The sequence below is a fragment of the Hyperolius riggenbachi genome, chromosome 7, assembly GCF_040937935.1.
Source record: "Hyperolius riggenbachi isolate aHypRig1 chromosome 7, aHypRig1.pri, whole genome shotgun sequence".
Taxonomy (NCBI): Eukaryota; Metazoa; Chordata; class Amphibia; order Anura; family Hyperoliidae; genus Hyperolius; species Hyperolius riggenbachi.
The window spans coordinates 120727393-120742482 of NC_090652.1; the positions used below are offsets into that span (position 1 = coordinate 120727393).

The 15090-nt window shown below is 45.0% G+C and overlaps 1 protein-coding gene across 10 annotated transcripts in view; it reads right to left on the reverse strand.

Annotated features, from left to right (window-relative positions):
- Positions 1–1524: 1524 nt before the first annotated feature.
- SUN1 (Sad1 and UNC84 domain containing 1) overlaps positions 1525–15090 on the reverse strand; it is a 144398-nt gene continuing 130832 nt past the window's right edge. For all 10 annotated transcript variants that reach the window (XM_068244596.1, XM_068244594.1, XM_068244595.1 and 7 more), the window contains 3 exons: positions 12420–12587; positions 12223–12315; positions 1525–4398 (listed from right to left, as the gene is read on the reverse strand). In XM_068244596.1, coding sequence (XP_068100697.1) covers positions 4285–4398; positions 12223–12315; positions 12420–12587 — 375 coding nt within the window. In that variant the 3' untranslated portion in view covers positions 1525–4284. The remainder of the gene's footprint in view (positions 4399–12222; positions 12316–12419; positions 12588–15090) is intronic.

Here is a 15090-nt window from a genome sequence, read left to right on the forward strand (position 1 = left end):
TTCTTCCCCCATTCTTGGCTCTTACAAGCAGCTTACCAACCTGGTATTCAGGGATCCCTCTGCAAATCTCAATGTTGCTCATCATCCCAGTCTCCTAAACGATCGACCTGCCAATCTGATCAGCAATCAATCATAAACAGTCATTCAGGCACAATTGGAGACCCTTTGAACGGCAATTTTCCACTATTGATTTCTGCAGGTATTCAGAGATCAAGATAAACTGTCCACTCTGTTCCCTGGATAACATAGATAATATAGGCCAATATGATACCCCCCTTTAAAATCCTGGATCGATATACTGTAAATGCATGGGAATATATAGGTTGATAAAGATACGGTATTAAGTATACTGAATTAAACATACAGCCCTTGAAGCTTTATTGCAAAAAACAAAACAAAAAACTATGCAGTGTGAGATAGGCATCCTTTAAATCTGATCGGGAAGGTTAATACAGTATAATAAATTACCACAGTTACTGTCTCATAAAATCAATAGAATCCCAACAGAGTACTTTTGGCAGGTAGGCAGTCAAAAATTGCCATGGCCATACAACAGCTACCTCAACAAAATAAATAAAAAGTCATGTGTGGAACCTTGCGAGACCATTGGATCCTGTAACAAAGCACAGCAACGGCCGTGATTGGCAGTGCAGCACACCTTATTGGCTGCAGGGATGTGAAGGCTTGCACATGGTGCAGCTCACAAGACCAAGAGTGACTGATCCAGACAATGGGTGCACTTAAACGTAAAGACCACAGGGAGAGACAAAGGACACGGAGGCACCGGAATGACAGAGGCGAACACAGGAAGGACAAAGGAGGACACAGGGACATGAAATAATAATTGGCAGGAAAGGATCCACAAGATGCCAAAGGAGGTGAGCTGTAATCCCTGTCTTTACCAACCCACTGGGCAGTAACTCATTCACACTATGGCGATTAGCAGGCGATTCCCGCTAATCGCCAAATCGCTAGCGCAAATAGAACCCTATGGTAATGATCTCACTGTCGTGATTGCAGGCGTTTCGCGATTAACAGCAATCACAAAATGTGCTACCTGCAGCATTTTGCCATGATTCTCGAGCAATCGCGGTACAGTGCTTAAACAAGCGCTGATCACGATTGTTGGGAATTGCGGGAGTGTACAGTGATGTTACCATGCTAGTCACGGTAAAATCACCTGCACAAAATGATAGTGCTAAGCGTTACCATTTTGCTACTTTGTAGTGTGAATGGGCCCTAAACGGCAAAGAAGGGAGCAAAATGACAAACGGGGGCTCAACACCCCACAACCATGCCACTAGATACAAGGACATCTACAGAGGAGTTATAGGGGCCACTAAACACCAGGGAAATGTTTAGGGGAGGGAGACCACTAGACACCAGGAAAATGTACAGGGGGAGGGGGGTGCACTGTGGAGCATCTGCCTCTGTTGCTGGAAAACCTTGTCCCAGCACTATTGTTTAACAAGGACTACTTCAGACATCATAAAAGAAGACACAGAGTAGTACAGAAAAGTAGTACTCTTTATTTACTGTTCCAAATATTACATGCACTCAAAAAGTAAACTCTTTATTTAAAACATTTCAATAATTTTGTCATATGAAGCAAGCAAAACACGTACTGAAAAAGAAAAAAAAATAGCTTGAAAAGCCTTTACAAAAATACATTGCACAGTCCTATGTTGCATCTTTAAAAATAAATTAGTGTTTTTTTTGCCTTGAAGAAAAAAAAGTATTCCCCACCTTTCCCTCCCAAATGTACATAGTGTATCTGAATTATAATATCCCATTTCTGTACAGCTTGTGTATAGGCAATTCATTGACTTTTCAGGGCTAATGGACTGTTGTGCAATATAATATACTTTTTTTTTTTTTAAGCCAGGCAGTTCATTGTCTGACTGTTGGGAAACCTTAAATAATTCCACCCAAAATTTTCCAATGCCTAACAAAGACCCCAGCAGGGGATCTGCTTCTTGCATAGCTGGCGACGTCCCCATCCCAAGTAATTTCTCCATATACTCCTACAAAAAAACCAGTGCACAGAAATGCATGCATGCAGGGCACAGCTAGAACTCATGAGGCCCCATAGCAAATTTATATTTTTCCTTTCTGACGAGAGTCAAACTCACGACCTCATGCTTCACAGGCAGAAGACGTACCTCTAGCTAACGCAGCAAAATTTTGATGAAAAAATAGAAGTCCTTTGTCGCTGAAACTGAGCCCCCAGTGGCGTAGGGCTTCATAGCAGCCGCTATGGTGATCCCTACACCACTGCATGCATGTTCGTTTTTTTTCTCCACAGGCGTATACGGAGAGCTCACGAGAATGTGAATAGCAACTCTGCTGAAATGCCACGCTGCGTCTGCTACTGTTGTGCTTGAGAAGCAGGATATTGCCCTGCTTGGGTCCTGGACATCAAAAAAAAAAAAAAATAAGGAAAGAAAGTAATTTGTGTGGCATTGCAGCTTTTTCTTGCCAGAGCACTGTAACTATACAAGATGCAGCAGAAAAGTGAGGCTCCGAACTTATAAAACATTTCTATAAATATATACATAAAAAATATACTTGACATTTGTTTTGTTTTTTGGCTAGCTTTCAAAATAACTTAAAATACAGGTTGACAAGTAAAAGTCATGTACAGGGGGCGACACACATCTACATTAACCAGAGAGAATTGGAAAATAAAGGCAGATATTGCTGGGGGCTTGTAAAGTCAATGAGGCTTATTCAGAATGTTGCTTCTTTTTGCCAGTAAAGTGTAAGTACCTGAACATCCATCCTTTTCAATGAACGTATTTTATAAAGCTAGAAAGAAGAGTGTTGGATGTGTTGTTGCCAGCAGCCAATCACGTTCAGTCTTTAGCCCTGGTGTCAAGCTATGCGTCACTCCCATTGGTTGCTGTAGCCAACACTTTCATCAATTGCTTTCCTCCAGTCTTCGTTATATTATTATATCATCCATCACTGGTTGGTTCCACTGCACATGGATACAGGTGACACTTTACTACTCTGGGAAAGTGATTGGTGATTGTCCCATCTATAGCAGCCCAATCAGAAGACACTGTTAGAACTCACTTCTTTAGAGCATATGCACACCCCCTGGTGGCAGGATTAGTTTTATATTTTACATTTGTACCATTGGTAGGTCATTAGGAATCTGTACTGTTGATCCAGTATAACTTACAGCATCCAATGTGCCTTAAATGTAACATAGAACAAACCGCATCCATTGAATGCAGCAATGTGAGCTGAACCTGTATTTACAATACAAATTATGACCCATATGTAATACCCCAAGTGCAATTTAATCACTAGTACACTGCCTGCAGCCTGCCATAGAGAGCATTAGATGCATTAGTCACTGTTTAGCTGTATATTTAGAGGGGTAATAATGGCACTCATGACATTAGAGCTGCTCTGTGCACTCCCTTGATGTTTTAAAAGGTCACTGAGACTTAAATGCATTTGCACAAGTATGGGGTACAGTCCAGAACGGAAACCAGCGGGCTGAAATACGCCAAGGCTGGTAATGTGTAGCAGGATTGGGGTTTGTGTAATTTTTCTTTATGGATGACAGGCTGCACATCAAATAAGCTTTGGTAACTACTACATTATAGGAAGAGATTTGCTCCAACATCATTGGCTGTGACTTGCTGTGTGCAATGGCCCTTGGCATTTTTTTTTACATTAAGGTGGCTCTCTGAATACTTTGGAAGCAATCCAGACCTCATGTAAGAGCTTCTTGGAGTAAGACTGATGCCAACAACCACCAGATTATATGTCATTTTTCAGCACAAGTTCCTACAAAATATTAAGTAGTTTGCCCTTAATACAAACTAGGTTTTTTCGTGTGTGTTTTGTTTTTGCGGCTATCAAGTGAGTTAAAACCCATTTAGGCATATCAGAATAAAGCTTATTTGAAATGGCTGAAGCATCTTGGAGTTTGTAGTGGAGGTTTGGCTGTAGCTGCAGCAGGCTTTGCTTTCCTATGGCTACCCTATAAAAGGATACACATTGGGTCTATTACAAACCGGGCTGTCAAACCTGAGCGATCTGCATGCAGCACTTTGACAAACTTGGAAACAAACCAAAGCAACGTGGCAACTGCGAAGTACACATCAAATCAGTATGGCTGGCAGTAGTTCTCTCCTATGACAAAACTGGTTTTTGGCCTTGAAGAATGATCCGGTTGGAAATCTCGCTCATGTCCCTGACAGTTTCCAGTGTTCCAGTTCTGAAATATTTACACATAAAAAATGTACACAGTGTAAGAGTTGGGCCTTATTTCACTGGGGTTCCATGAGCTCTGAATCGATAAAGACATGTGTAATCTGCATTGCCCCAATTGGAGAGGATCCGGAGCTCCACAATCAGGAAGGGTTTCTCATTTTCTTCCTGGAGAGAAAATTAACAGAAGATCATATACAGCACCATTCAATAAAACATTAAATGGATCGCTGGGTTCAGGAGAGGAAAACTGCTTCAAGACCTGCCACAGCAGTCAGACCAGTAAGAAACCGCCCAGAGGTATGAAAGGCCAACTGTTAAAAGAAACCCAATGTGGAAGTGAAATGCTTCCCAAAGCAGGCTGCATCTGAATGGCTAGCAGCATAGGCGTGCAGAGCTTAATTATAGGCAGGGTACACATCTTGCATTCAAAACAGATGCATGAAAAACTAAGTTTACCTTATGGCTAGCTACTCCTATTTGATATTTATGTGTGCATTCTGTTTTTTGGGAGGTTAGGGCTCTAGTGCATAATTGTAGCATTTGTTTGGAATACAAGGCGTGTATGTTGCCTCTAGGGAGCTCTGCACGCCTCTGTTGGTGGTCATTCAGATGCAACCGGTGTTAGGATGCGCTGCCATTTCTCCTGTTATAAGATCAGAACAGCCAGACAAGTAGCTTTTGCAAGAAAAGAAAAATGGCAGCCTTGATATTTCCCCTCACTATGAGGTTCCTTTAATAGGGAAAACCGCAAGCGTCCTATTTACCAGCAACTGCAGATTTAACCACTTGCCGACCGCACGCTTATACCGTGCGTCGGCAAAGTGGCAGCTGCAGGACCAGCGACGCAGTACTGCGTCGCCAGCTGCAGGCTGATTAATCAGGAAGCAGCCGCTCGCGCGAGCGGCTGCTTCCTGTCAATTCATGGCGGGGGGCTCCGTGAATAGCCTGCGGGCCGCCGATGGCGGCTCGCAGGCTAAATGTAAACACAAGCGGAAATAATCCGCTTTGTTTACATTGTACGGCGCTGCTGCGCAGCAGCGCCGTAAGGCAGATCGGCGATCCCCGGCCAATCAGCGGCCGGGGATCGCCGCCATGTGACAGGGGACGTCCTGTCACTGGCTGCACAGGACGGATAGCGTCCTGTGCAGCCCCGATCACCGGGGGGACAGGTAGGAAAGGGAGGGGGGTGAATGTCGCCGCGGAGGGGGGCTTTGAGGTGCCCCCCCCCGCAACTAGCCTGCCCACCAGAGCGATCAGACCCCCCCTGCACACCATCCCCATAGGGGGGAAAAAAGGGGGGCGATCTGATCGCTCTGCATGAAACCTGATCTGTGCTGGGGGCTGCAGAGCCCACCCAGCACAGATCACAAAAAATAACGCTGGTCCTTAAGGGGGGGTAAAGGGTGGGTCCTCAAGTGGTTAAGATGGTGCACATTTAGCTCTGGAATGGCACTCAAAATGCACACTTACAGTGAGGAAAACGTGTGACCTAACTATGGCAACCACATTCTTGGAATCAGAATGTGATAGGTTGCTATGAATAGCTATACTACATTGTTGCTTTCAGAAAAGTACGATTTAAAATATGAAGACTTTTCTAAATCTTTGTATGACTTTGTAACAGCATAAAGTGTACCTGAACTTGTGAATTCTCTGCAAAGAAAAGCAATGGATGAGAACCTTACGCAAAGAGAGCCCAATGCATAACTTTTGTTTGCACATTTCAAGCAGTTTGCAAAACATAACAAAGCTGGTCACTGACCTGCTGTGCCCCTGTAGTGTAAACACTTTCACTCTCAGAGCAGCTTAGAGTCAGATATGACCCTTTAATATTTGAAGCAAATATCTTATCACTTCAATTAATGATCTATAAAGGTGCTGTGCACAAGTCAAACAAGGTTATTTAGGTATATAGGACTTGACAGAAATGAGATCAAGAAATCAATCAATGAAAAGTTCAGCTTTCATTTTATACAGTATAGACGTCTCTGAATTTTGTGTGCTTTACATCTACAATTAAAGGAATACTATTGATCCCCAAGTGTTCTAAACTGACAATGTACAAATAATGTCTAAGTAGCTGTGTAAACATTTTCCTACTTTTCATGTTAAATATCAGAGGCAAAAGCTGTAATTTATACTGGTAGGTGATCAGAGGCGCCAGCAGAATAAAATTAGTATAAAATTGTTAAGAATTGCCGGGAGGGAAAGTGGTGGACTTCCCCTCAATAATTAGACACCAAGGTCTGTCATCGAATCAAACGAATACATTTATTCAATAGTACCCCAAAATCTGCAACGCGTTTCGTGGGAGCAGACCCACTTCTTCAGGCAATAAAACGGGGACAACAAACACAGCAATTAATGTGCAGTGAATTTAGCACCTCTGTGAATGTGCTAAATTCACTGCACATTAATTGCTGTGTTTGTTGTCCCCGTTTTATTGCCTGAAGAAGTGGGTCTGCTCCCACGAAACGCGTTGCAGATTTTGGGGTACTATTGAATAAATGTATTCGTTTGATTCGATGACAGACCTTGGTGTCTAATTATTGAGGGGAAGTCCACCACTTTCCCTCCCAGCAATTCTTAACAATTTTATACTAATTTTATTCTGCTGGCGCCTCTGATCACCTACCAGTATACTTGAGTCCACCCCAGGTGGAGGGGTGACCCTACCCCATTTTTTCTGATCTACAGAGAGCGACTTCTTAATTCTGAGTGAGGACAGGTCTAATCTCCTCACCTGCCTATACAGTGGTTGCCTAGGAGGTAACCCATGTTTGTGAGTATAACCATCTCACCTATTCATTTCCCTTCGTATCTCTGACATACTACACCATATTGGGCTCTCGATTTCTCTCTTTTTTACAAAAGCTGTAATTTATTGAGGGTAGGATTTAGCTATATTGGGACAAATCAATTGCAGACGGGGGTGTCTCCTTCAATGCACAGCCAGAGTTACATATCAGACTACAGAAAGCAAATATCAAACATATCAAACTCTGAAAGCAAAAACAATATGAAAAAGCTGTGAGAATTAGTTACATTTCCTCTGCTCTCTTTAGACACTTCAATCAGAAACAGAGCTCCCAACAGCTGCAGCTCCTGTGTCCTGTCTCTCTCTGTCACACACAGAGCTACACAGAGAACTGATCAAGTGTGAGGGGAATTTCCCCTCTCCTCATGGCTCAGTCAGCCGCCAGTTTAAACTTTGAATGTATTTTGCTAACAGTAAACAAAGAAGTTGCTACTAAAATGTATACATCAGTACTTAGCAGCACTTCCCAAACAATTCCTGTGTCAATTGAAAAAAATATGTGAATCGATAGTATTCCTTTAAAGAGACTCTGTAACAACAAAAACCTCCCCTGGGGGGTACTCACCTCAGGTGGGGGAAGCCTCCGGATCCTAATGAGGCTTCCCACGCCGTCCTCTGTCCCACGGGGGTCTCGCCGCAGCCCTCCGAACAGCCGGCGACTGTGCCGACTGTCAGTTCAATATTTACCTTTGCTGGCTCCAGCGGGGGCGCTGTGGCGACTTTCGGCACGGAAATACCCGATCTCCGTCGGGTCCGCTCTACTGCGCAGGCGCCGGAAACTTGCGCCTGCGCAGTAGAGCAGACCCGACGGAGATCGGGTATTTCCGCCTACTTCGGCGCCGACAGCCATCAGAGCGCCTGCGCAGGAGCCAGGAAGGTAAATATTGCGTCACGGCTGTACGGAGGGCTACAGCGAGACCCCCGAGGGACGCAGGACGGCGTGGGAAGCCTCATTAGGATCCTGAGGCTTCCCCCACCCGAGGTGAGTACCCCCCAGGGGCCGTTTTGTCGTTACAGTTCCTCTTTAAGTAGCAGGAAAAAGTTTATGTGGATATTATTCAAGCTCCACAAGCCCCTGTGTGAAACCTCAATCTCTGAATACAGACTAAGGACAAGTTCATGGTGATGCGGTTGTAGAAATTCTCCTGAGATAAAGCATGCAAATTTTCATGCAAAACAGCATACATTCAAAGTACATGGAGATACTCCATGTACCAGAGTATAACAATGGGTACTGTAATTGTAGATATCTGACAGCAGTCCTACTGACATGCTAGAAATGCATCACCATCCATAAAAAGGAGGAAATCTCACGCAATAGTATAGGTTGTTATCTCTGTCCATTGCTGGTTCATAAAACTAAAAGAAAACTGAACAGAAAGGTATATGGAGGCTGCCAAATGTATTTCCTTTTAATTAATATCAGTTGCCTGGCTGCCGTGCTGATCCTCTGCCTTTTAGGCAAGGAACACACTTAGCAGAATCGCATGTGTTTTCCCCATACTATGTAGTGGAATCCGGATGCGATTCTGCTAAGTGTGTTCCTTGCCTCATACTTCTACTTTTAGCCATAGATCCTGAACAAGCATGCAGCAGGTCAGGGGGTTTGACATCATATTTAGATCTGACAAGATTAGCTACATGCTAATTTCTGGTGTTATTCAGACATTACTGCAGCGAAATAGATAAATAGAAAATAAATATGGCAGCCTCCATTTACCTCTCGGATCAGTTGTCCTTTTAAAAAAAAAAAATGTGTATGGCCAGCTTAAAGTAATCATGTAGGTTACAAGGTTTTAAAAGGCAGATACTTCGCCTGGAGTCCAGAGGCTACCCTGATCCTTCTGGATTCCTCCACTGCTGGCTGTGTCTCTTCTAACCTCTGTGGCTTCGCTCCTGACAGAGTAAGAGCATGGCCATTCTACTCAGGCAACAGTAAGGTTCTCTCACCTGCACATGTAGCACAAAACCACATTCGCACAAGCAGACTGCTTCTGCAAAGGCAAGAACCCAACTGACGCCTGCATAGCATGGCTGTGCTCGTACTCGCATAGGGGCACAGCCATAAGCAACATATCCAACAATTTTGTCAAATATGTTATAGAGGGAGCCAGTGATCCAACTAGGGTTGCAACGGTATGAAAATTCACGGTATGATAACCGTCAAAAAAATACCACGGTATGACGGTATTACGGTATACGGTATTACGCAATTATTCTCATTACAATTACCCTTATAAAAATAAGAAAAGGTCAAAGTTGAACAAACTCTTCTTTATTAGACCCTTAATGGTTAGGGTCCTCCTGTCATACTTGAAATATTTACTCTCCTAAATGTAAAAAAAAAACCAACAATACCAAACAATACCAAAAGTAAATCTCATTCTCCCCGTCTCACAGGACTGCCTATGGCAGAGAGGGCAGATAAGGCCATTTGAAAGCACAGTAGGTTAATATGTCTGCTTCCATGAATCAGGAAGTAGAAACTGTACAGATTTATTTTAGGATTTGTATAAGCTGTAACAAAGAAAGAAATTGCTGTTGCATATCTTTTTGAGCAGAGAGGAGGACGTTTTGAGTTCAGGTCCACTTTAAAAATGCTGGTGGTACACTTTACTATACACATTAGTGTACCAGAGATGAAGCATAGTGAAAGTCTTATATATACCTGCGGCTTCCTTCAGCCCCATCATGCGCACGGATCCCTCCCACGCTGCCATCCTCAGCCTTTTCTATCGCTGGTATTGAGTCCCGTAACTTGAGCCATTCGCAGCCAGTCTGAGCATGCGCAGTGCGTTCTCTACAGCGGAGAATAATACTACGCAGGCATAGTACTATTTTCTGCCAGAGACGGAGGGAGCGCACTGCGCATGCATAAAACTGTCCGCGACTGGCCAAAGTTACGGGACTCAGTAACCGCGATAGAAAAGGCTGAGGATGGCGGCGTGGAATGGATCTGTGCGCATGATGTGGCTGAAGGAAGCCGCAGTTATTTATAAAACTTTCACTATGCTGCGTCTCTGGTTTCCTTTACAGGATACCAGAGCTGAAAAATGAAATGCAAATGGGTGGAGCGACATGAGTTAGGTGAAGTCCTGAGCTAAGTCACTGCGGACGATTTCTTTAAAAAGTAGGGGGACAGAATAGAACTGGGGGGCAGTGGGCATGAGGACACATGACATCACACAGACACACGTACATCAGGCAGACAAACACACACACACACACACACGGCAGACATCACAAACATATACATCAGGCAGACATACATACATCCGGCAGACATACCACACACATACATCAGGCAGACATTATTCAGACATCACACACATACATACATCAGTCAGACACATCACACACACATGCCATACATATACACACTGGCTGCATTCAAATACAGCACCTCTCCCACAGCAACACTGCTTATCTGGTGTCATAAGCTTCAGCTCCTCCATGTGCAGTGTGTCTCTCGCTCCTTCTCCCAGGCGGGCGGCATGCTCATCATTTTCATGGAGGGAGGAGAGCTGGACATTCTTTTGAACACTGATCTGTATCAATGTTTATGTCAGCTCTGCAGTCGGGGGAAGCAGGGGGCTGCGTGCATCTAGCAGAAGGGAGAACGGGCTGTAGCCTTTTCTCATTTGCCGTTTTTATTTTGGCAGGAATGACCTGGTGACTCCCCCTCTGCCTTTGTAGTACAGACCACAATAAAAAACTACAAGCAGATACATTGCCGAGAAATAGATCTCTGTGTGCGCTCCAGTCGTGCTGGCGTCATCACAGGACGCGTATCACCACCCAGCTCCTGCACTCATGTCGCAAGCCTCCCGCAATCAGGAACTAGCTTTGGGAGCTTGCCTTAGTAACGGAGGAAGACGGAGAGCAGGACAATGCCGGAGCGGTGGCGGGGGATACGGAAATACAGCAAAAAACGGTATTTCCTAAAAGTGCTCACCGTGATTACCGTGTATTGTAAAACCGCGGTATACCGTAATACCGTAAATCGCGGCAACCCTGGATCCAACAGAGGTGTGTAAGGAGATCAGGGAAGCCACTAGACTATCCACTGACGTAAGTAGCTTGTTTGTTTTGGTTTGAATTTTTTTTTTACTTCAGGTATGCTTTAAGAGTTTTGTCTCTGTTAAATGATCTGACTGGAGGTACAAACCAACGACTACATGATCTACGCATGATATCAAATGTCAGCACTGGGTCAAAAACTTTTGTCATTTAGATCATTTTCCAGTACTAGTGAGTCAGTATCAGTCATTTCAGTCAGTATCAGTCATTTCAGAAATGTCAGTTTGTAGGGTCATAGTGAAAAATGGCAGCATAGTAGATGTTAAACGCAGGATTGTCACCATGCAAATCAAATTTCAACAGTGTATTAACCTCCTTGGCGGTAATCCCGAATGGAGTTCGGGCTAAGCCACCGGGGAGGATTTCTCAGGCCCTGGTGGTCCGATTAGCAATTTTTTTTTTCCTACACACAGCTAGCACTTTGCTAGATACGTGTACTACCCGATCGCCGCCACTACCCGCCGCGCCTCCCCAGACCCCTTGTGCAGCCTGGCCAATCACCGCCAGGCTACGCCAAGGGACTCCCCCAGACGCCATGACATCGATGACATCATCCCGATCGCCGCCATGGCGACGGGGGAAGCCAAACAGGAAATCCCATTCTGAACGGGATTTCCTGTTTGCTCTGATCGCCGGAGGCTATCGGAAGGGGTAGGGGGATGCTGCTGCACAGCGGCTATCATGTAGCTAGCGCTAGGCTAGCTACATGATTTGAAAAAAAAAAAAAAATAAATGAAGAAAAGTGCTGCGCCGCCCCCTGGTGATTTTATTGTAACGCCGGGGGGGGGGCCTAGCTGAAACGTGATCCTCTGCTCACTTGTGTTTACAGGCAAGACTGAGGTGACTCAGCATTGGAGGAGAAAATAATAGAAGTTAAGGGAAGAAATAACATCAGTATTTAGCCTCAAACTGTGGACAAAAGACATGGTTCCCACCAGGAATTCTCTTCATTTACTATATAACATTCACTGAAACCAAAAGGTTGACAGTACAATACTTATGTTATGTAAGTAGATCAAGTATTTATCTACTTATGTGTTTTTCCCCCTGGTATAGTATGGCTAATCCTACTGTTTTAAACAACAACCTACCGTCACACGAAAGGATTGCAGCGATTCTCCCTCTTCATCATACACAGACTGAACCAACAGGGTTCCATCTTCCTGATATTCATCCTCCAAGCCCTTACAAAACAGAAACATGGTCATTGTGACATACATACATACATACATACATACATACAGTGTGCAGTGCTTGTAGTCTGCATACAGCAAGCAAGGCTACTTACATATACAGCAAAATCCTTTGGAGCACTTGTGATGTTGCCGGTGGGGGAGAGAGACTTGGGAATGTGCTCCAATGAGAACGCTGTTGGGTAGATGGTCATTGACAGGCGCACAACCAGATAGCCTTGAGCTCCTTTGAACGCCCAGCAGTTTCCAGGGTACATGTCAGGCTGAAACAAAAAAATATTTGGTAGTTTACATACATATTTTGTTGAGCTTAATATGCTGGCGTTATGATTTTTCTTTGACAAGTTGCCACCACACAATTAAAAATGTTTGCAAACTGTGGGTACTACCGACTTAAGTTTAAAGGGTAGTGTGCTTATCCGTTAATATGTGCCCTGGGTGTCCAGACTTAAAGCGGAATATAACCTTGCATTTCAACTTTGCTCTAAAACATTATTTACAGTATATTATATGCAACCAGCATTTTTTTTTTTTTACTAGACCAGCATTGGAAGGGTTACACAGCGCTGTAAAGTCCCTGGAGATTTTTGCAGACCATCCGAACTTGAGTTAGATACTTTTTGTTTACACAAATGTATCTAAGTGTTTATTGTGACTCATCTCTCTCTCACTGAGAAGGAGTTGGAGGACAGCCAAAGAGTGTGTAACATTTCTAAATATATACATATAACTAAATAGAATGTAACTATCTGAACGTCTGCACGGAACTTAAAACCTCTGTGTTTAACCCTTCCAATGCTGGTCTAGTAAAAAAAAAAATGCTTTTTGCATATAATATGCTGTAAATAATGTTTTAGAGCAAAGTTGAAATGCAGGGTTATATTCCGCTTTAAGGGACAACGGAAGTGAGAGGGTTGTTAAGGCTAAAAGATAAAGATGACCAGCACTTGCCAATTCTTAAAAAGCAGAGTATTTATTCACAAAAAAGAGTGAATAAAAATAGCCATGACATCCGGACTCCCAGAATGTAACTATAGCTCTTGGTAGTAAGTATAGCTCTTAGCTGCATACAACTAGGTGACTAGAATTGGGCTGCAATGGAGGCGTAACCTATTCTGGAAGAAGTCCTCATGCCATTGTATGCAGCTAAGAGCCCCCTACACGATTTTCCAGACCGGCTATTTTTTGAGAAACGAGATCATTTCCCCGATCTCGCAATGTGGATACAGGCACGTGATCATGCAAATGTTTGGCGACGCGTGGCGATAACAACTGTTGCGGCAGATCAGATCTTTAAGATCTGGACAACTCTGCAGAAAGTACTGCGATCACTTGACTTCCCATTCACGGCCATTGCGTGCTGTTGCATGTACCCCCCTCCCCCCCCCACAGGAAGATGGATGGGGGAGCACTCATTGTCAAGGGGAAGTCACTGGGATCCAACAAAGCAAAAACCTGCTAACCACTTAAAGGGAACCTGATGTGTAAAAAAAAAAAAAAAAAAGTTTCACTTACCTGAGGCTTCTGACAGCCCCCTACAGCCGACCTGTGCCCATGCCATTTCCAAACAATCCTCCGGTCACCAGCCGTGGCTCACTTTCATTTTCGCTGACTTACAAATAGACGTCCACTGCGCCTGTGAGAAAATATCTACTGCGCCTGTGCAGGACGCTCCCGGCGACGGGTGTGCCAACGATATGTGCGTACCCAGGGCTGCGCAAGCACAGTGACCAGTGCCTGAAGAAACTGAAAGTGTGCCGCGACAGGGGACCAGAGGATTGTTTGGAAATGGCATGGGCACAGGACGGCTGCAGGGGGCTGGTAGAAGCCCCAGGTAAAGTGAAACTTTTTTTTTTTTTTTTTTAACCACTTGCCGACCGCCTACTTCATATTGGCGGCGGCAAAGTGGCAGCCCCAGGACCACGTAACGCAGATTGGCGTCAGGTCCTGGGGCACTCTCTGGCCGGGGATCGCGCGCTGGGATGCGCGCGCATCCACCGGCAATAGGCTCCGCCCACCCGCGACGTCAACCCGCCGGCCAATCGGAAGCGCCGGCGGGTTGCTAACCCGACGATCCCCGGATAGGAAGCGTATAATACGCTTTGTAATGTTTACAAAGTGTATTATACAGGCTGCCTCCTGCCCTGGTGGTCCCAGTGTCCGAGGGACCACCAGGGCAGGCTGCAGCCACCCTAGTCTGCACCCAAACACACTGATTTGCCCCCCCCCTGCCCCCTGATCGCCCACAGTAGCCCTCAGACCCCCACCTGCCCACCCCCCAGACCACCATTTGCACACAATCACCCCCCTAATCACCCATCAATCACTTCCTGTCACTATCTGTCAACGCTATTTTTTTTTTTAGTCCCTAAACTGCCCCCTGCTCCCTCCTGATCACCCCCCCACCCCTCAGATTCTCCCCAGACCCCCCCAGACCCTCCCCCCCCCCTGTGTACTGTATGCATCTATCCCCCCTGATCACCTGTCAATCACCCGTCAATCACCCATCAATCACCCGTCAATCACCCGTCAATCACCCCCTGTCACTGCCACCCATCAATCAGCCCCTAACCTGCCCCTTGCGGGCAATCTGATCACCCACCCACACCAATAGATCGCCCGCAGATCCGACATCAGATCACCTCCCAAATCCATCGTTTACATCTATTCTCTCCTCTAAACACCCACTAATTACCCATAAATCACCCATCAATCACCCCCTATCACCACCTGTCACTGTTACCCATCAGATTAGACCCTTGCGGG